The following is a 21,180-nucleotide window of genomic DNA, read 5'->3' as shown; positions in this document are numbered from 1 at the left end:
AAGAGGTGGTGTCCCCTCTCTTGCGTGGAAAATTTTGAGATATTGATGTGTACAATGGTGCAATCTGAGAATTGTTTTCAAGTTTGCTTTTTTTATAAGTAAAAACTGTTAAAACACCCAAGGGGAGAGCACGAGAGGTGGTGTCCCCTCTCTTGCGTGGAAAATTTTGAGATATTGATGTGTACAATGGTGCAATCTGAGAATTGTTTCAATTTGTTTTGCACCAAAAATTGAGTAACCCTTTCTTTCTCTCCACATTTTGAGCAGCCACCTTGTAGCTTTCAATTTTTTAAGTAACCCCCATATTCCTCCGACCCCCTTGGCCATAAATAATGACGACTCCCTAAGTTAAGTGTCTTCTATTTGTTTCAAATATTAATGTTGAGACATTCTAGCAGAAGCGCACTCTGTTCTTTCTTTATTTAAAGATAATATACACCTTGACACAGAAAATCTTACACCTTTTCTCAAATTTTCCTCGAGGAAACTAAAAACAATTCTCTTTCGACACCGATAAAAAAGTCAGGGATCAAAGTTAAAAGTTTACGATAAAAAAGATATTACTTAAGGTAGTATGCACCTCGAAAGTGAAAGACTAAAACTTTTGCTCTAACTTTCCTCAAGGTATCTTTCAATCATTCTCTTTCAAAATCAAAAATAAAAATAAGGGGGGTCACCGTGCAAATTTTGGTACTGGAGAAACAAATTACCCAAGATTTACCGATATTAGAAATTCAAAATAGCCGCCACCCCTGTGTTAACTCTATGGAGAAAAATAAAAATTTCGAATTTCGAAAAACTACGCCGATGAAAAGTTTTCTTTCACCAAGAGCTTTAAAATGAAACCCCCACATGTGGTATATCAGAAGAGAATTGTAAAAGTTTGAGAGTCCGAATATCTGTCCCCGAGGTGCAATCTACCTTAAAAGTAATATTTGAAATTCAACACGGCATCGACCGTGTATTAACTCCATTAGAAAAAGTTATTTTCGATTTGCAAAAATAAACAAGACAACAAAGGCAAGCGGTATAAACTACAAACCGGCACCAGACAAAAAAGTGTAGTAGAAATCTGATTGTCGGAAAACTGTCCCTGAGGCGTATTTTACTTTGAAATCACGCTGACAAATCAAACTGCAATTATTTGTTTTTGCTTTCTTAATGCTATTAACCGACTACACTGTAAAGAAATCATAAGTTGGGCCACACTGAATCGAGTCAATGTCATGAACAGTCGAGGTGTTTCCACAGTACTAATCAACAACTAAGTACATACAATACTGTACTATCGAAATGTATAACTTACATGAAAAAATTTAATTTGAATACCGTTACGTCGCATAGATGCCCGGGCACAGATGACATCATATTTCTAATACAAGACTGACGTGTCCATGATACACAAGACTAGATAGAGTCAATGGTAGAGTCAACGGTACAAGATGCTCCTCTGACAATTAATCAACCACTCTCTTCTTCTAGCTTGTCATGTGTATTCTCCAGTTTCTTGACCTTGATGCGGTAAGCACCAATGACGCTTGCGAGCACCACCAACAGCACCCCTAGCAGCATCATTCCTACTATCATCCCCTGGATGACATCAGAGGCCTGCTGTGGAGTCAGGGACAGACCTAGATCTTCGCCCACCACCTCGATGCAGTTTGTCGGAAGAGGAGGACAAGATGTCGCCGCCAGACCCGGAAAATAGTCGAGCCAGAACGCCATGCTGTCGGCTTTCGGGCGATCAGCGGTGGTCACTGTCACGTCCAGATCTAGGTAGCCTTGAGTGTCCACGGTGTACTCAGGCCAGGAGACGCTAACGGATTCTCCACTGTTCGGATCTCTGCGGAGGAAGGAAACGTCAAGTTGAAAGAGACTTGGTCACAAGCCTATACCACCACGGCTGATGTGCGAGATATCACTGGCGAATGTAAATATACTCATCACATTCGTTGGCTCTCATAACAAGGATCTGAATCTCATGCAAATATCAGAACAATAATATCTGGAAATGGTAGTCCCATGATGATCATCATCAGCTGCCATTTTGCCAGTCAGGATGATGCGAAGAGAGGATGTGGAGGACGATGTATCTTTTTGTCACGCTTTTTTTTTAAACATAATTTGATTAGCTTATATGAAAATGAAATAAAAATCTTCGGCCTCTAAAGTGCTTTCATGCACCAAGATGTTACCTGAAAATCAATACTATATTTATTTATTTGATTGATCATCAGAAAGTTATGTAATTTGATATGAGCCATTTAGTTGGGGTAAATGTTGACTATCAAATGCTTTCTCAAGACTACTAATGTTCGGAAATGGTTGTTCACTGCGTAAAATGCTAATTTCAAGGCCCTGAAATCCAAACGAAATTGATTGTATAATTCTCAATTAATTGGTACAAACATGTCACTCTGGCAAAATGCCGCAGTAACTAGAAAAGAGAGACTAAAGCAAAAGCGATCGTGATCTTTTCTTTTTATGGAAGGACAGGATATTTCTATGTGGGACAGCGAACAACGACACCAGCTGTCTCATTTTGGTAACAAATGGAGGTAATTTCATCAACATTAAAATTCCCCCTAGAGCAATTGCATGAGACGTCGCGCTCGGATTGCTTTCTTTTTTGGGTGAAAACTCTTTCTTTATCGTGTCACGTTTCGAAACTTCCCAATTAGCCTAGATTTATTTTTCCCCGATGGATCAATTTTCGAATCGAGAAGAATGAATGAGAAAATTTGCCCTACTCAGCCTATTGAAAACAAATGCGACTCCTATGGAAGTATGTTGGTGAACGGGTTGAGATACCTACCCTGTTTTGGCAAAGTTTGTCAGATATTTCATCATGGTACGGCTCAACATAATCGTGTCATTGGTGTAACCTGCCGACATACTGACAGGCATCCCAAAAGCGAAGGGGCGTTCTGCACCATGGGTTGCACCTTCAAGCCAGTCGGGGTACCTAGGGTCACTACCTCCGTAGGAAAACTGGTACAGGAAAGTTCTGGTCTCGGCAGCTGTCAACATAGCGTGCTTGCGCGCAAATCCAACCGTCGGAGCAGCGAATATGTGATCACCCATGAAAGCGAAGAAGTTCTTGAGTCGCGTCAGGTCATTCGTTGGGTCAGACCAGTCTGTGTAGTAGTTCACCACAGCATTTTTGAGCAAATTCAGTTCGTCTTCAAAATACGGCCTCAAACTATCTCCAAGGAGTTGCTCAAACCGCGCCCTCGTCATGCCCGGGTCATGTGTAAGATTCGCCACGAAGTTTTTCAGTTTGGGGCGTAGATAGGCAGCTTTCCCCTCGTTGCTATTAAAACCTAGCAAGCAATCATAATTTGTAAAGTTCGCGTTGGAATCGAGTTCTGGTTTCACCGGTACGAAAACGCCGTCCACAACGGGCATAAACTGCCTGTCCCATACGTCAGTGTTATCGACGCTCGGAATGTTTTCAATAATGTCCTCCCAAGATTTCGACTTAAGGCATGATATAAGTTCGCCACTGTCCCCCACGTTCGTGCAGTTCAAAGCCGAACCAAGTCGACGTGCCCAGAAAACTGGCTTGTCGGCCATGGAAAGCGACGTTGGTACGCCACTCATAGCTATGCCTCTTTGGAAAAGTCCCTCGTTAGTCGAAGACATAAGCTGAAAGCCGACACACATGGCGCCCGCAGACGTTCCAAAAAGCGTAATCTTCCCTGGATCTCCGCCGAAATGAGCGATGTTGTCTTTGACCCAGCGAATGGCCAGTTGTTGGTCCAAAAGTCCGTAGTTGCCCATTGAATGGCTGTCCATAGTGCTCAGGAAGCCAAACGGACCCACGCGATAGTTGACAGTGACAACGACGACATCGTAGAGGGCCGCCAAGGTAGACCCGTCATAGGTCATTGTGGTACCATGTGAAAAAACACCACCGTGAAAGAAAATAAGCACGGTCAGATTCTTACTTTCATCGAAGTTTGGCGTGTAGATATTCAACGTTAAACAGTCCTCGTCCATAAGGGAGTGCGGAAGTGTGTCTCGGATCCCGTTAATATACGCTGGATTCTGTGCACAGATTGCTCCAAACTCCGTCGCGTTCAACGTATCGGCCCAAGTGCCAATCGGTTCAGGAGCTCGGAAACGCCGACGCCCAACAGGTGGTTTGGCGTAGGGTATTCCAAGGAATTTGCTTATGTTTTCGCCCTGGGTTTCTTCGGTTACGCCACGGACAGAACCTGACAGCGTTTCTAGTACAGGCTGGCCTATAGCACCATGAAAAACTATTAGAAAGACCGCGAGGAACGGGACTGCTGTTTCGGCGAAGACGACCATTTTGAAAAGTGCTTCCGTCTTTTAAAGCGTCCTTGGAAATTGGTCAAAGCTCCTATTACAAGTAACAGACACTTTCACCGACAGACCCTCGAAAGCAAACTGCGCATAATCGGCAATTTCAAACAATGAAATCGGTTCATTGTGAATATTAAGTAGGGAGTAACCTCTTCAACCATGCATGCATAATTTAAGCCAAACGTTTAGATGCTGAACAACGTATTATGTCCAGATTTCTTATTCAGTCAGTGTATTTCATGTGTCTGTCCCATACAACTTGTTTGTCATTTGTACTGCTGTCTAAATTATGTTTGTTTGCCAAAGAAACTGGAAAAAATCCCGACTTTTCAGTCGGACTGGCCTTAGTGCAGTCATTTGTGAAACCTCAGACTGCTGGTGGTCGTCTGATCACTGAGGATTGTCAAACGGAACCTGTGAAACTTAACCTAGTTACAGTACACTCACATACGGTATGTCGCCGTGCCCACGCACCAATTCAAGGCGTATTCACAAACCGGGACGCGAAGACAATATTTAAAACCATTCACCCCCTCCCCCGCCCCAATTTCTTTTAGCAGAGGAAGTGAGGGTATTTGAAATGAGGAAAATGCATTCAGACGTTACGTGTGGATTCGATGGTATTTTAGGCCTTTGTTCTAAACATTTACTTTCACTTCTAGCCTATTGTTTTTCTCCTTGTTTGGATATGAAAAGCATTGTTTCCACATAATGGGATTTTCAGCAAGACAGAAATGTAAACAGACGGTTCGACGATGCAGTACCACACTATTTTGGTCGATATGATATTTTTCCCGGTTCGTAATGGAACGGACCGAGATCTTAGGCTTGATAACACACTAGGGAGTGGACCTGATATTGCGTTAACACTTTGTTGCATTCTCATTGTCATGGGTAGGATGGGTTGACCTTTATACAGGTGAATGGAGATGAAAAGTTACCGTTGATAGGTGAAGAGAATGTGAGCTTGAATACACCAGTATGTCGTCTTAATCTGAAAGTGGTTGAGAGATCAAGAGGGAAGGGATTTGGACTTGCACGTGGAGTAAAGAGAGCAGTTTTCTCTTATCACCGTGTATTTTAAACCGTTCGACTCGGACCAAGTCAACAATTCTCACCTGTCATTAAAGCCCTCAATCTTTGTATGTATTTTGGTATTAACATGTCAGAAATCAAGAGCCAGATTTTGGTACAGCTTGGAAGCGTAATTATGTAGAAGAATTTTTTTTCTTATAACCTTTAAGTTTGGCGCCAATTTAGAGTCCCATACTGACTAATACACGACGCAATAATTCGAGATTTATGACCTGCTGTTATCTTCACTGTCAAATTTATGTACTAGTATCTTCAAACAGAAGGCTTTGGCTTGGCTGAGATAGTGAAATTAATGTGTTTTCGGATGTAAAACGAAGCCAAGACGAAGAGAATATTTCCTTTCATTTTGCACTTTTCTACTGGGGAAACTTCAGTAACGCTAGCAGGTTACTGTATGTCAACCTCTCAAAGATTCCAATGTGTCGTTTGGTGCTAGTCCATTAGCCCAACAAGATTGTATTTGTGCGATTTCAAAATTGGTTTTTCATATGTGATGTGGCATGTGCGACCGCTTCATACGGTTTCCGTGGGGTAAACGTGTTCTGAAATACATCACACAGCAAATTCGAATACACACCTGAGCTAAATGGCTGAGGAAAAGGCTCGGATGAAATTTTGCTCAGCTAACTTCTCACGGTGTACGGCAAGGTTTAGGGTAGAATGCACCCGGAGACAGGTATACAACCTGTACAATACTGTTTTGACCTTTCACTTGTACAAATTCAGTTTTGTACCCCATAATGCAACTATCTTATAATGAAATTGAAAAAAATGTATGCTATCACTATAAGTTTTGGTACTTTTTTCTCCATAAAAATCCCAAAAGGGAATTGTTTAAAATTACCTTATAGAGAGTTTGAGCAAAGCTTTGTCAATTAATTTCGAGGAGGTGCATGCAACCTTGAATTTGTCCATTTTTCCTTGTCAAAGTTGCTGACTAGTTTTTTCTAAACGGTTTGACATGTGGCATCTTTCTACTGCAATTTAACGATCGACTCAAGTACTCATGAAGTGACAGATGATTTGAAAAGTTTAGATTTCGTTTTCAATGGCAAATGAGCTTTCGCCTAGAAAACATTCGCTTGACCTGATAGTCCGTCACTCTGTTACCTCCATGCCCATATGCAGTCTGGTACCCTGCTGCGTTTTTACCGCCCAGCTACCATTTCGTTAGCACAGCGCACCCAACGGTAGAAATGGCCCAAAAGACCACACAGTAAATAATACCATTGTTCTGCACGATCCGTTACCATGTTATCAAGGCAACTCATGGCTCTCAGACTTTCTCTGTATCTTGTGTGCAGATAAATGATCTTTGGTGGTCATCGACTCAATAATGACAAAAAGCAAAGGCGACTTTGACAAATTACATGTCCAGTCGGTCAAATTATGAGTTAAAATTGACATATCGAGTTTTTGAATTATTTAAAATAACAATGAAGGCAGTCTATTCTATTGATAAAGTTTTATGAGCTTGTTTATGAATCCTGTTTCAGTCTCCTAGTGATCAGAGCATGGTCATGCTATTAAAAGATGATTGAATTGATTGATTGAAACTGCGTTTGTAAGACCATGAATAATTGATTTGATATTTATGATCGGATAAATGCTTATTGCATTGTTAAAGCCTCTTGTAACTTCGACGATATTGGACACACGAAGTTGACACGCGACACACAGACAGAACAACAGGCGAAATTCTCACCAGAACACAGCAAGAAACCGGGAGGAGCTGCATCTTGCACGATGACGTTTGCAAGCTTCGACCTTCTCCAGTAAAGATTATGTAGTTGTTACGGACGTTATTTCATTCATGGAGTCAATCATAATGTGGGAGATTGCTGATTTCACTCTGCAAAGCCTAGCAGAGTATCAGGTATGTTGCATAACAAATCTGCCCCCCAAACAAAGACAAAAACAAGCAAACAAAAACAATATCTTGATTAATTTGTGGTACAAGCACTGAGGAAAAGGTAAATGTTGGAATGGACAACAGCTCTTGCGGTAATCTAGAACCCCCCCCCCAAAAAAAAACAACAACAAAAAACAACAAAGTTCTTTATTTCCGCGCAAAGATGCCTATGGGAAGATTGTAGTTATTGCCCTAAGAAAAACTACAGAGGGCCATTTATTCCGGCAAATAGCACCCTCGCGCGCCAGCGGTCAACGACTTCTTTGTCATGTCCACGACTAGTCGGATACACTTGATATGCCAGTCCTCATGCATCACACGTTAATAGACTTGAATAGTGTTTGCTATAACAGTGCAAGGCTTTGATATCATTGAACTGTCAATTAATTATTCTATGTACGCTTAACGACTGAGAATGCAGTGAGGTTAATCTCATCATACGACAATGGAATTATCTCAGCCGGCTGAACTATCTCAGTCATTCATGAACAGGTATTAAACATAACCATCAACTCAAAAACTCCACATTCACAAAATATTTTGTCACATTATAAAAAGGAGACTTGTAAAGGGAAAATCTCGTTTTTTTTGTGGCTGAAAATCGAGATTTGATTGACGAACTGATTTTAAGCAGTGTATACATCGACAAGGTGGTTCAGTAACAGGCCTCTGATTGTGCAATTTTCTGACCGCGATCTCTTAAAAATATACATAATATAAATATATATGGATAGAGTTTAATGGAAATGATGTAAAAATGTTATCATTATGTCTCAAAAAATATGAATCTGTTTTACAAGGTATTCGCAATTTTTTTTTATACGTATGGAGGAAGGAGAAACAGGTACTGCCAATGTTGGGAATCTTATGTTGGTCTGAACTATAAAAATTACATGTTAACGCTCCAATATCGGGCTTTTGCAGCTATCAAAGCAGCCTCAAAACAGAAAATATTTGTCTAAATTTCTTCGGCCGCAGTCACCATCGTGATACGATATTTAGTAGCAAACAACTGCGGCCAGCTCCGTAACCTCGTAATGCCCCGAGAGCGCAGAAAACATTACAGACAATCTCGTAGCAGGTCTTGTGATGGAAAGTCATCGACCGAATCGGGTTTTACATCTTGGTTGTCTCCTATTATCATTATCCAGCTTCAGATTGGACCAGCCTTTTGATAGCATGACTGGCCTTAACTATTCATATTTTTACCGCAATTTATTGTTTGTTTTTATACGAAATGTTTCCAGTAAAATTTCCAGCTTTAATCAAAGCGAACCTTGACGACTTTCCTTGTACCCCACAGTTTACAGTATAATTTCACTTTTACAAAAAGCGTTCCTCCAACTAAAGTTATTTGATAAATGCCAGCTTCATTATGTTATTAGTCATGATAGTGAATTGCTCCAACTGTGCCACGTTTTATCTGTTTGCATCAGCGCTCTCACACTCCCTTGACTAGAAATAACAAGGGCAGCAGACAGTTTGTTATGGCAACGTAAGTGTAAAATTACATTCCACGTTAACAATATTCATTACACGTCTTACGAAATAAATAGCGGTCACATGCTCAAATAATGTCAGAAATCACTGCCTCAGTGTTGCAGCAAGGAATTTTAAACCAGGGGACACTGTGTCCCACTTCTGTTTGTTTTTGGGGACATTTTGCACATTTGTGGACAACATGCGTCAGTCGTCAATCAAATTTTATATTAGTTTTTGGCTGTAACATTGATAATGAGGTAGGATTGGAACGACTTATCAACTCTTAGACCCTCTTCACGGTTCAACATGTGGAACTGTTCGCTCGAAAAATACTCTCATCTTTAACTTACTCAAAAAGATCTTTCGAATTGCGTTTTGCACTGATCCATTCTCGATTTGTTTACGTTTGCGTTCTAAAAAGTGTCAGTGTAGATCCTACAATGTCTAGTAAACCGAGTTTATAAAGATAAGGGCCTGGGAAGAAAAAAACATGCCCCTACGAGAAAATTTTGCATCTTGTCACAAACGATAGGTGAAGAAGATACGTCATGCTCTAAGACTTGCAAATTCGTACCGATATGACAGTTCTGTGATTACAAAATGTAAGGCTTTACCGAAGTTCATGGTGTTCATAATTGTAATTCCCCTATACAGGAAAGGTATGTCACTGATCCTGGAGGCGTGTGTTGTCTGACTGCTATTGAGGGGACAATAGCTGCAACCTTGGTAGTATTTTAACTTTGTTTTGTTACAAACACAAAACAAGTTTCCTTATTCACCTCCCTGGAGTATGTGTGAAATGCAAATTATCAGCGATGCTGACAAATATGTGAATTATTGTTGAAAAATTCTGTCATCTACGGTAGTATAAGCAAATTGCGTAATTTATATGCAGGCCGTGTTGACAATTAGAACGCTTTGCTTTCCGGCGCAGAACAAAAATAATAGACAAAAGTTACAGCTAATGCGACACAATGACTACGCTGAGAAAGGAGCCACGATGTCGTACATCTAATGAAAGCTTTGTATGCAGCTATGATTAGCGATTCCGTGATGTTATCATAGATAAAAAACCCAATTAACCAAAATACTGACTGATAACCAGTCGAAGCAGTGAGACTGGAAAATATTCCTTCTATAAAGCTAGCTAGTTAGTCCCCGCGGATGAAATCCGGACCGGGGATTTACGGATTTGGTTCCATGCGTGCATGAGTACGTCCGCGGCCGTTTCTCGGAGATCATGACTGAATCGGTTTGTGTCAAACTTACTTTAAGGACAACACAACATGGTATACTTATGCTCGTCGATTTATTTAGTTACCCGATCCAATATGGCTGCCAGGCGGCCAATTTCACACACCTCGACAGATTTCATTAAAAGTTGGCACACAGAAAGTATAATTTAAATTACACATGCATTTTCATTTCTTTTGCGACACGGTCAAGTATGGGTCTTTAATGAACATTTTGTTTTAATATTTTGGAGCCAGTACTTTTCTGACATGACTGAACCGATTTCAATCTCGGAAGAAGGACATAATATCATGACATTCGAAAGTACTTCAATTTATCTCCCGATACAATTTTACATGTCAGCCTGGCGGCCATTTGATTTTTTTATACTTGTCCTTCCAGAGCCACTATTCGTACATGACTGTTCCAATTTCATTGAAACTTGGTATAAGTGTAAAGTACTACGGCATACAGCTGCACAGCGACATGTTTCATGATACAGTCGAATATGTGTGCATGGTGGCAATTTTGTGTTAATGTTTTTTCGGTGTCAAACCAGTTGCCAAGGCACACCTTGACAGATTTCTTCACTTGTTACATTTGTACATTATATTTTGTTTAAAATTTGTCTGTCCAGGGCCATTAGGCACGTATTCCATGACAAATTCAATAAAACTTGGCACGAGGGCATAGTAACATGTAGTATAGGTTTCCTTAAAAGAGTAATGTGATACGATCTACATAGCCGCCTGGCGGCTATTTTGTTTTAATTATTGTCAGGCTAGAGACATCACCCTAACATATCGAGGACCTATTTCAATTCAGTTTGGCACTATACTTTAACGTATACCTACGCTTATAAGTCACACATCCTAATGTGTGAATCATTTTAACGTCAATTCAGTGATACCGAGTCATATAACCTGTGTCATTTACAATGACATGCTTTTCAACGGGGTAAGGATTCAGTAACACAGAACAATATGTGTCGTACCTTTTATGTAAAACAAAAACATTCAATTTATCGGTTCGGTGCAAGTGAATTAATTTTATTAGTTTTTGGATAAAACAAAAAAATTATCCAGTCATTCACGGCAAGTAAACTCATTTCAAAATTACACATAACGAAAATACTATAATAGAGATTGTAAAGTCGTAATGAATAATATAACAGCAAAAACAAAGTTAAATGAATGTATGTATGTATGTATGTATGTATGTATGTATGTATGTATGTATGTATGTATGTATGTATGTATGTATGTATGTATGTATGTATGTATGTATGTATGTGTGTATGTATGTATGTATGTATGTATGTATGTATGTATGTATGTATGTATGTATGTATGTATGTGTGTGTGTGTGTGTGTGTGTGTGTGTATGTATGTTGTATGTATGTATGTATGATGTATGTATGTATGTATGTATGTATGTATGTATGTATGTATGTGTGTGTATGTATGTATGTATGTATGTATGTATGTATGTATGTATGTATGTATGTATGTATGTATGTCTGCGTATGTGTGTATGAATTAATGACCAGTAGAGAATTTATATGGTAGTATAAGAGTTTTCCGTCACTTTCTTCATGCTGGTAAAAGTTGTTTCATAGACACTACGTGTGATTTATTTTAATGATTTAACAGAACAGGAGAGTAAATCTTAATCCGTAATCTATAATACAACATTTTAAATTGCAGATATTTGGTTTGCCTAATCTGTTTTATGTGGGCATGGTTACACACCGATGATATTTGGAGAAATTAATAGTCGGTCACACTGAATCCATATCGGTAAAGTTGAAAATCTTTTTATCACTTTATGAACTGAAAATGACGTGTTTCAGTGTATGTTGTAGTTGTCTGTAATTGTGGGCTGACGTCTTGTTCCGGAACCATACCTCTACGCTGTCATAGTTGTTATGTTGGTTTATGTTGGATTCCAACTAAATTCACTAGAAACTTTTCAGTATTCTCAGATAGATCAACCTTACCTATTCTTGACCTCTGTATAACTAAATAACTGACTCACTGATTGACTGACTGGTTATATGCAAAGGATTTGTATTACAGATTTTAAGTTTTGATAGAATTAGAAACCGAGTAATCAAGTAATGACAATAAATGCTGATGACTTGACACTTATTGCATATTTTTGGACTGTTATATGAAGTTCTGTAAGATAACTGTACCTTGTCCTGTCTTACCCAGTGGGTAGGCGAAACTTTTAAAGAGATGTTATGCAACGTTTGTAAACAGGATCATAATAACCAGTGAAGTAAACAGTAAAACAAAAGGAGACAATGTCTATCCAAACAAACACACAGTTTAGTAGCATTAAGTGGGATTGTTGTTGAAGGACTGCCATTGAGCAACAGTACAGGATTGTGATTGAACAGACAAGATGTGTACTACATAAACTCCAAAGTATCTATCCCTGAAAACAATCTATTTTTTATGGATACTTCTAGCAATAAAACCTGTATAAGGCGTGTAACATTTACAGCTCTGAAGTATACTAATGTGACCGCCGAAAACTTGGCCGTCAAGATGGACCACCCAAAATAGAAACTCCTGGTCGCAATGAGATAACTGGTGCTCTTTTGACATATGACCACTGGTTACTTCGAACCCCGACACTGCTTATTGCTTCACAAAACAGTCAGATATCTGTCGGATCAATATCCATAGCAGGTTTCATCAACTTTAACACAGTACTTTCAGAGTTAAATCATTAATTACAAAACTTTTTTTGAATAAGCAAATCAGCTGTTAATTAACTTGACACTGCTGAATGCTTTATGGGACAATTAGATATTTATCACATCAACATCTGTAGCATGTTTCATCATATGTGATGCTGTAATTTCAGAGTTACATCACTAATTACAAAGTTCATTAAATATGTAAATGAACCCTAAATTCACTTGACACTACTAATCGCTTCACAAAAAAGTCAGATAACTAATTACAAAACTGCTTTAACTATGCAAATAAGCTGTTGACACTGTTCAATGCTTCTCAGTGCAATTAGATATCTATCAGATCAATATTTGTAGCAGGTATCATCAAATATGGTGAAGGAATTTTGGAGTTATATCACTTATTAAAAAGTTTATTAAATATGCAAATGAGCAGATAATTGACATGACACTCACAGTATCATCATAATGTTCTGAGATTGTCATCAGTTAAAAGTTTCATGACATTTTGTGCAGTATTTCTTGATATATGTCAACAGTGTCTTTACTGTCTCCACAGGAAATCATCATATGGAAAAAAAGATATTCCATAACTTTAATATGCAAGCCACACTAACCAAAACCTAATCAGTTCTTGCCATTAGCATATAGTACATTTCTACTAAGTTTGTTCTGAATACATTCATGCGTTCTAGAGTTATTGTGTAAACAAACAGACAGACAGACACACTTATACACACACACACACACACACACACGGACAGATATCTCTACGACATTAGCTCACGTGTGTGAATACATGAGCAAACTAGTCGTTTCTATGTCGTGAAAACACGTCTAAGAAAAATAAAGGTATTTGTATTCGTAAACTCGAGGTGATCTTCAGAGTGCACCTGCAATTCAGCCAGAGATTTATTGAGAGCAATCTTCTTGAAAAAATATTCGCGTTGTCCCTAACCATAGGATTCTCTCACGGGATTGGTATCATTTTTGGAAGTCCCAAAGATGGTCACATGTCCAAAGTGCATCTGAACAAAAAGAATGTTTTCTTCAGATGAGTTGAAAACTACACAAAATGAAGTATGCTGTGAAATGAAGATTTTTCTTTCACAAGTGTTCCTTTCAAGGTCATAATAATTCCTTAAAGCGATCAATGACCATTCCTGCCTACTTGTTTCACCTGATGTACCGTAGTAAGAGTAACTGAGTGGAGAATTTCTGCATAAAATCCAATGTAGCCTTTGCAGAACCGCGCACAGCCTTCTGCATAGATCTGCAAAGATCATCTGTATAAGATTACTTGCGCCGAATGTCTTACAGAAAATCCTATCTACAATATTACTGTAATAATCGATTCCATGTACATTATGAAAATATCTCGAACATCTTCAATGCGTTTAAGAAGTCAGCGTACAAAGCTTGGTTAATACGAATTCTTAATTGAAAATTCAAAATTACACTAAGATTCTTTTCTGTAGACATAATAATAGTCAACCCCGAAAACTTGTCTAGTAATTCTTGTCTATGTTTTTCAAATATTTGTATCTCTGTGTTTGTCATGACAGTGTGCGCATGTCTCTGCATGTCCTTACTGTTTCCCTACAGATAAACTATACGTTTTCAGTTCTGCATTTCCGTCGCTGTTTCGGTGTATATCTTGCTCTATAGATCTCATGGTCACCTTTTGTCATCTGAATTCTACATAGTTTCGATATTGAACGTGGTCAGATGGTTGCAGCGACACACAGTTGACGTCATGTTGGATGCCGATGATACCTAATGTCGACGAGAAGGAATTTTCAAATTTGATTGGCCATTAGTTTTTTTGAGGGTTGGTCAAAGATGATACAAATTTTTTTCCCGGCAAAAGAAGGATCGATCACAAAAACAATTTACTCAACTGAACATTTGGGATTCAGTGAAGGCTGGGGCTGACTTGTAGTATGAATCCTCTTTTCGCTTAAAAATGCTTCCAAATCTTATATCGCAAATTGTATACCTTATTCTGATGAGTGCCTTCCGGTTTCTGGTGACTCATGACTGAACAAATATTTCTGTCAGATGAAGGTTTTACATTTCACAGCCACTAACAAATAACTTCGAAAGTTTAGAAATGATACGTAAGTCTCAGAAGAGAGAGCCTTTTACCTTGCCTCAATGATTGCGTTAATTAGTAAACAATTACTGGTTTACTTTGATGGTTTCATTAAGCATCTCATTTCCCTTTTAATTGTAACATACCTTGCAGCCTTGTCTACCCCAGGTAGTCGTATTCTTGTCCAGATAGGTACACACGGTTTGTTTGACAGTCATGGAGAGGTAAGTTCTCTGGTCTACAAATAATAGTAATGTTTTGAGCAAAGAAGTAAATGTGAGATAAGGCAAACAACGGCTGCTAAAGTATCCACTACCCTTCTCACTAGTCAAATCGATGTGCAGTGTTCAGCGATCAGAGGTTCAGATAGATTTCACTTAATATGAACATTCGTTGTTAAAGGGAAATGGTGACAGGTTCAACTTACTTCCAGGAACTGAAAAGGTTAGATAGTATTCCCCTGTCATCAGAAAGTAGTCCTCTGGGATGAAAATGGTTGAATAGTCTCCGTGAAAGAGAACATCAACAGAAAACTGGTAACCACGATAGTTTTTTGAATACTGGAATACATCATTAAAGATGTACGCAGAGCAATTCCAAAACACAGATTCATTGCTTACTAACATAATAATTGTTGCATGGAAAAGCCGTGATACCTGAAAAAATGATGAAAGGCATATTATTAATCGCAGACGATTACGTTTAGCCACAGAGAAACATAGACAGAGTCGCAACGGGTATTGTTTAAGGCGTGAAGCGGTTACGTAACCCATCCATGTTCGCCTCGCCTCAGGTTTCTCTCGCCTCTCTTTTCCGAAGAGTGCCGACCATGCATCCTTTGGTAATTTTCGGATATTCGCCTATTGTTAAGCGAAAGTAGTTCAGCAAAGTTTGTGTTGTTGTTGTCGTGTGGTGCTGAGCGGAATTGACGTGCTGGCGAAAAAGGGAGTGTTTTGAGCGTCAGGAAAGTGAGTTTTACCGTTTTAAAAATTCCTCTCATATTTTTATGAATATATAATGAGTGTGTTTGAACCAAATTTGAAAGTCTTTTATCGATACTGTCTGGTTTTACTCAATGGTTTACGGTCAGTCATACCGTCTTTTACACGTGCGTCAAGGAAGGACATGTTTATGAAACTGCTGGCGTGTTATGTTTTGATTGGCGTGAAGCAGTGTTTCTGGCCTGAGAGCTCACAAAGTAACTATGGTTGCTACGCGACTGGCAGTACGATGCCATCTCGTCGTATTTTTCGCATAATCTCGTGTAATTATCAACCACAAATACAACCTCCAAAAGTTTAACAACTTTGAAGCTCATTTTAATATGAAAAGCCAATAGTCTAAAGAGACGACCATGGAACAAAAGGCATGCAAGCGTTGCGACTCTGTCCATGTTTCTCTGTGGTTTAGCTATGAACGCGCATTTTGCCCGTTCATTTTGATAGAATCAGATGTGGTTATGCAGGGCAATGCTAGAGAATCTTGGCATTTCCAAAAAAAGAATATTTATTTGTGAAAGAGTGAATGCCATGCAGTATAACGACTGCCATGTATAGTGAATCAACTTTTTCGCCGAAATTTCAACATTCAATTCCTTGTACACATATGTATATGTATTGTAAAAATAATGTTCACAGTTTTCTCATAGACTGCCATATATAGTGAATCATCATTTCGATTAAATTCCAACATAGAATTTCTTTTACACGCATGGACTTCTTACTTTTCACTTCCATTTGAGTACATTTATATCAATTACCAACATACATCAGTGTACAGATACAACTTGCTTTGTAAGGGAACATTGTTAATGTTTTCCCTACAGACTTGGAGAAATCCCACAGTGGAAGTTTTTCTACACATATGCACTTTCAATAATCCTACTGTTGTCTAGGACACACTTCGACACATATCTATCGATATCTATTTAAACATCCATCCACCTATCCATCAATCCATCCATCTATCCATCCATCCATCCATCCATCCATCCATCCATCCATCCATCCATCTATCTATCTATCTATCTATCTATCTATCTATCTATCTATCTATCTATCTATCTATCTATCTATCTATCTATCTATCTATCTATCTATCTATCTATGTAAGGAATATACATATACATAATGGTGACCCTCTCCAAAAGGCAGACATGAAAAATATGCTCAAAGCAAGTCTTACGGAGCTAAACAAGAAAAGTAACCCCTGTTTATTTATATACACGTATATACTTACGTTAAAAGTAGAGCCAAAGTAAGTAACATTGTCATCGTCTAGATATGAACCTGTAATCAATGTGTTTGTTCCTTGTTCGGGAGGAGTACTCGCAAATGTAATAACAATATCGTCGTCTGTATCTTTCACTAAGAGAACAAAAGAGATGAATTGTGAGAATCGTAAAGGAGCAAAATTTAAGAAGCAATTTAAGTTAACTCGAACATTGGATGTAACTGTTATTAATGGATTCTATCAGTCTTTGCGATATCTACTGCAGGAACGGCCAGTGCAAAGAAATAAAGAAAAGTTGTTTCGATATCTAAGGAAAATATATCCGATTGGTAGTGTTGAAGTTAGGTTACCTCCATGGTATCATGACAACCGTCCCTGACAATTCTCGTCCGTAATAGGGCATTTTACTAACAAGGGAAACATGTTGATATTGAAACGTATGTAGATATTAATTCAAGATAAATCTTTAATTTTCAGACAATAAAAAGCTCATTTTAACTGCACTTCTAAAAACATGTGATTTACGAACATTTCATGTAAATACAGTAAATCAGACTTTATAGTTTTTTTTCTTTTTACAGTTTACAATTTGGCTGTAGTGATTTACATGGATACTCTCACTTTTAAATGAAAAAAGGTGGTCCTCTATATTCTAAGTCATGACGTAAATTAAAAAGCCTAACTGAAGTGCGCTGGTATAATTTACTTGTGGTGACGACTTCCAGTATGTTGAAGTGTCACGCCCTTTTGATATACCATTATCATTTTATGTCATTATTATCTACATTTATAATCGATTCATTGTTTTAGATGGGCTTCATTTTTACTGATGACAGAATTTTGAAGCACCATTTTGTCACCGAGCAAGACCTAAGTGATCGTTAGCCTTCACGTGCACGAACGGGACTAGGGGTTTGACATTGGTAGCGTCCGTTTCAGACAACAGATACTCTAAGTTCGGAATCATTCGCGACGGATCAGAACAGAATATGTACAATAATTGTCGAGTGGTTGTCCAAGAACCGACATCTATATCGTGACGACGGCTATACAAAGCATATGACCTCTCGAGAAAAATACAGAAGAGTAATTGACAATGGCCAAGTAATCGCACTGTCTCAATTGGAAGGAAGGAAACGCAACAAGCTGTCCTCAGTCATATGCATTTACTGTTGAGTATATTATCATGCCAACATAAACATCTACATTGCCAAAACGCTGAATTGTTAGAAAATACGTTAAACCCAGATGTAGATTGCGAAGGGTCGTGTGAAAGAAATCGGAAATGTTTCTTTGACATGAATGGTTGCTAGCTTTCTTCGATCACACACTAAACATTTACTAAATATTTGTGTTAGTTTCATTGCACTTACCTTTGATTTCATTGCCTGCCCTGTCCGTAAAGGACAATGACAGTACGTCATTCACTGAATCACCCCTTCTTTTCAATTGAATCACCTATGAGAGACATTGAATAGATTTTGGAAATTAAATACATTATACGGCTGTTCATTTGGCTAAAGTATTTATAATGATTCGTTGTGCGTCCACGCGTGCGTGGATGTTAGGATTCATCAGGGAAACCCATAATTGATTCAATAGCACCTTAGTGCATACACTTTCTGCGCCGAAATCTTTGTATGCATATTCTGTATGGTGTATTTAAACACCTCCGCGCTTGCACACTGTCATATTGTAGTGAAAATGCTGTCATATTATGGAAATGGTAGTCAAGTTCCTGCGTTTTGTCTTGAAATGGCACTTATATTACGTTGAAAAATAAAACATTATCAAACATGGCGGGGGTCGCAGTCAGAAAAATTGTAACAACTAAGCTCGTTTATTGAACCACTCCTTTTTCAGAATGGGGTTTGGCCGAGTTGTTCTGTCTGGGGCTTCTCCGCTATGGGAATGTTGTGAGTTCGAACCCGATTGAAAACTTACCGTATACCATAACGTGCAAGTGCTATTTTTCACAGTTTATTTTAAACTCATGCATGCTTACCTTTCCAAATTTTGAGTGGACGCAAAACACATAATTTATTTTAATTACTCTGGTCCCAAAAGATCTTACAGGAAGTAAACATTTAGCAAACTAGTCTATTACTAGCCACTTTGAATAAATCAGTTTTTGATTGACTGTAAAGTTTTAATCCGTTTGCAGGAAATATTGACTTACACGCCACTAAGAACTATTTTACTAATGAGTGTGAGATTTCTATTTTCTCAGACCTTTATCAGTGAAAATAGTCTCGTAGAGCCAGGAAAACATATTTCATTATTTTGTCACTGCGTATGAGATAATAGACTAAGGCGTGCCAAACGTTTCAAAGATATTTATCGAGTAAGTGCAAAAATATACTGTCTTTCTCGATTAAAAATAAATAAATAAAAAAATTTAATAAAAATTCTGTGCCATTATCGAAGGAAATAAGTAAGAAAAGTATAATTTAAAAAAATAACAAAAGAAAGAAATGTCATTTAATACTTAATCGTGACTTGAGAATATTCTGTAAACCGTAATTAGGAAATAAAGTTTTCAACGATTTGAAAAAGTCATACATTCAAACTTATTGACGTACTACATCGCGACAAATGTTTCAAAATATGTAAGGTTAAAGTATAAATATAAACTGTCAATTTTCTTTATAAGTAATTCTTACATACGTATGATCAAGAAATATATTTTGTCTAGAAGATCACATTTCATTCATGTAAAAAAGTAGCACTTATCTTATAATATATGGGAAGTATAATTAAATATTGGTACCGATAAAGATTTGGTCCAAAATAAATAATTGCAAACACTTTTGAAGGTTACTTTTTACGCATGGCATCATTGTCAAAAACATTCGCCCTTCCTCCCTCTAATTTTCTTCTAGTCCAAAACCGGCCAGCGCATGTTGAATTCGTGAACACATCCATCGCAGGTCACCACTTCATGCATATACAAGGCGCCTAATGGTAATTTAACAGTGCAGATGAATCGATAAAGTGAATTGGAGTGCAAATGCATCTATTTCTACCTTAAACTGCAAATTGTGAATAGAATTTGGCACGTGGCTCGCGGCACGTGGCATGCGGCCCATGGCGCTTGAATTAGGCTTACCCCTTCTCAGTTTACACTTTAACCTGAAATATTTTTGAAATCTTTGGCGTGCCGTAGAGAGACAGTCTCTTGCAATGCACTAATGAATTGTGAACATTTTTTCACAGAGCTGGTGGACACGCATCGTCGTACAAAGAGATATACAAAGTCTATCGGCAATTTCATCGGTTTCGAAGAGTTGGCCATTTTTGAATTTCAAATATTGGTAAATCTTAGGCAGTTTGTTTCTCTAGCACCAAGCTTTCCACGGAAACCTTGATTTTTATTCTCGATTTGGTAATATAGTCATGGTTGAAAGTTTTGTAGGGGAAAGTTTGGCAAAAGTTTGTCCTTGCAAGGCGCACGATACCTTAAGCCATTGATTTTACTCTCACGGCAAGTCAGCGATAATTCTGTTACAGAATTATAGTCCGGACGGAAATTGTACTGTCACATATGTACGTGATGAATATACATAATCTCACCTCTATATATTGTCGTAAGTGTATCATTAAATTTTCATTTTTGATTCTTGTGAACTCAGTATAGCCTACTTGATAGTGTACGATTATACCGATCGATCGTGTGCAAAACCAGTAAATGGCGAACTTAAGGTAAAATCATGTAGCAGGGAGGCAAAATAATCATTTAACTGACGGAGCGAGGATATACTGTTCCACTTTCAATGAAAATGCTGGACGCAAGTTGACTAAAACTGCAAGGAGTTAAAACATGTCATTCGGTTATTGATTCGCGAATCTATCTATTCCGCATAGATGCATTTCGTATTTTTGTGGACGGAAAGTTCATGCGGATGTCAAACTCGGCTGCTGACACGTTAGCTAAAGAAGAAGCATCGTGGTGAACCTTGTCCACTGTGGAGACGTTTTCGTTTCTGTATATTCTTTTATAAATAAGTGTTTAATTCGTGGACGATTGTAAAGCAACACCACATTATCTCCTATAAATCATGATATGGGAATTGAAAGTCTTTTAGCACTGTA

The 21,180-nt window shown here is 38.2% G+C and overlaps 1 protein-coding gene across 1 annotated transcript; it reads right to left on the bottom strand.

Moving 5' to 3' along the window:
• Positions 1 to 401: 401 nt before the first annotated feature.
• On the bottom strand, positions 402 to 4,588 carry LOC139147827 (neuroligin-4, X-linked-like). Its single transcript, XM_070719037.1, has 2 exons — positions 2,816 to 4,588; positions 402 to 1,843 (listed from the first exon to the last, which is right to left on the bottom strand). The coding sequence occupies exons 1-2, from the start codon at positions 4,315 to 4,317 to the stop codon at positions 1,462 to 1,464; spliced, it is 1,884 nt and encodes a 627-aa protein (XP_070575138.1). The 5' UTR covers positions 4,318 to 4,588; the 3' UTR covers positions 402 to 1,461.
• Between the last annotated feature and the right edge of the window lie 16,592 nt (positions 4,589 to 21,180).

Source organism: Ptychodera flava, chromosome 13 (genome assembly GCF_041260155.1).
Source record: "Ptychodera flava strain L36383 chromosome 13, AS_Pfla_20210202, whole genome shotgun sequence".
Lineage (NCBI taxonomy): Eukaryota > Metazoa > Hemichordata > Enteropneusta > Ptychoderidae > Ptychodera > Ptychodera flava.
The sequence above is the reverse complement of the archived record's forward strand: the minus strand, read 5'-3'. Positions and strand labels throughout refer to the sequence as shown.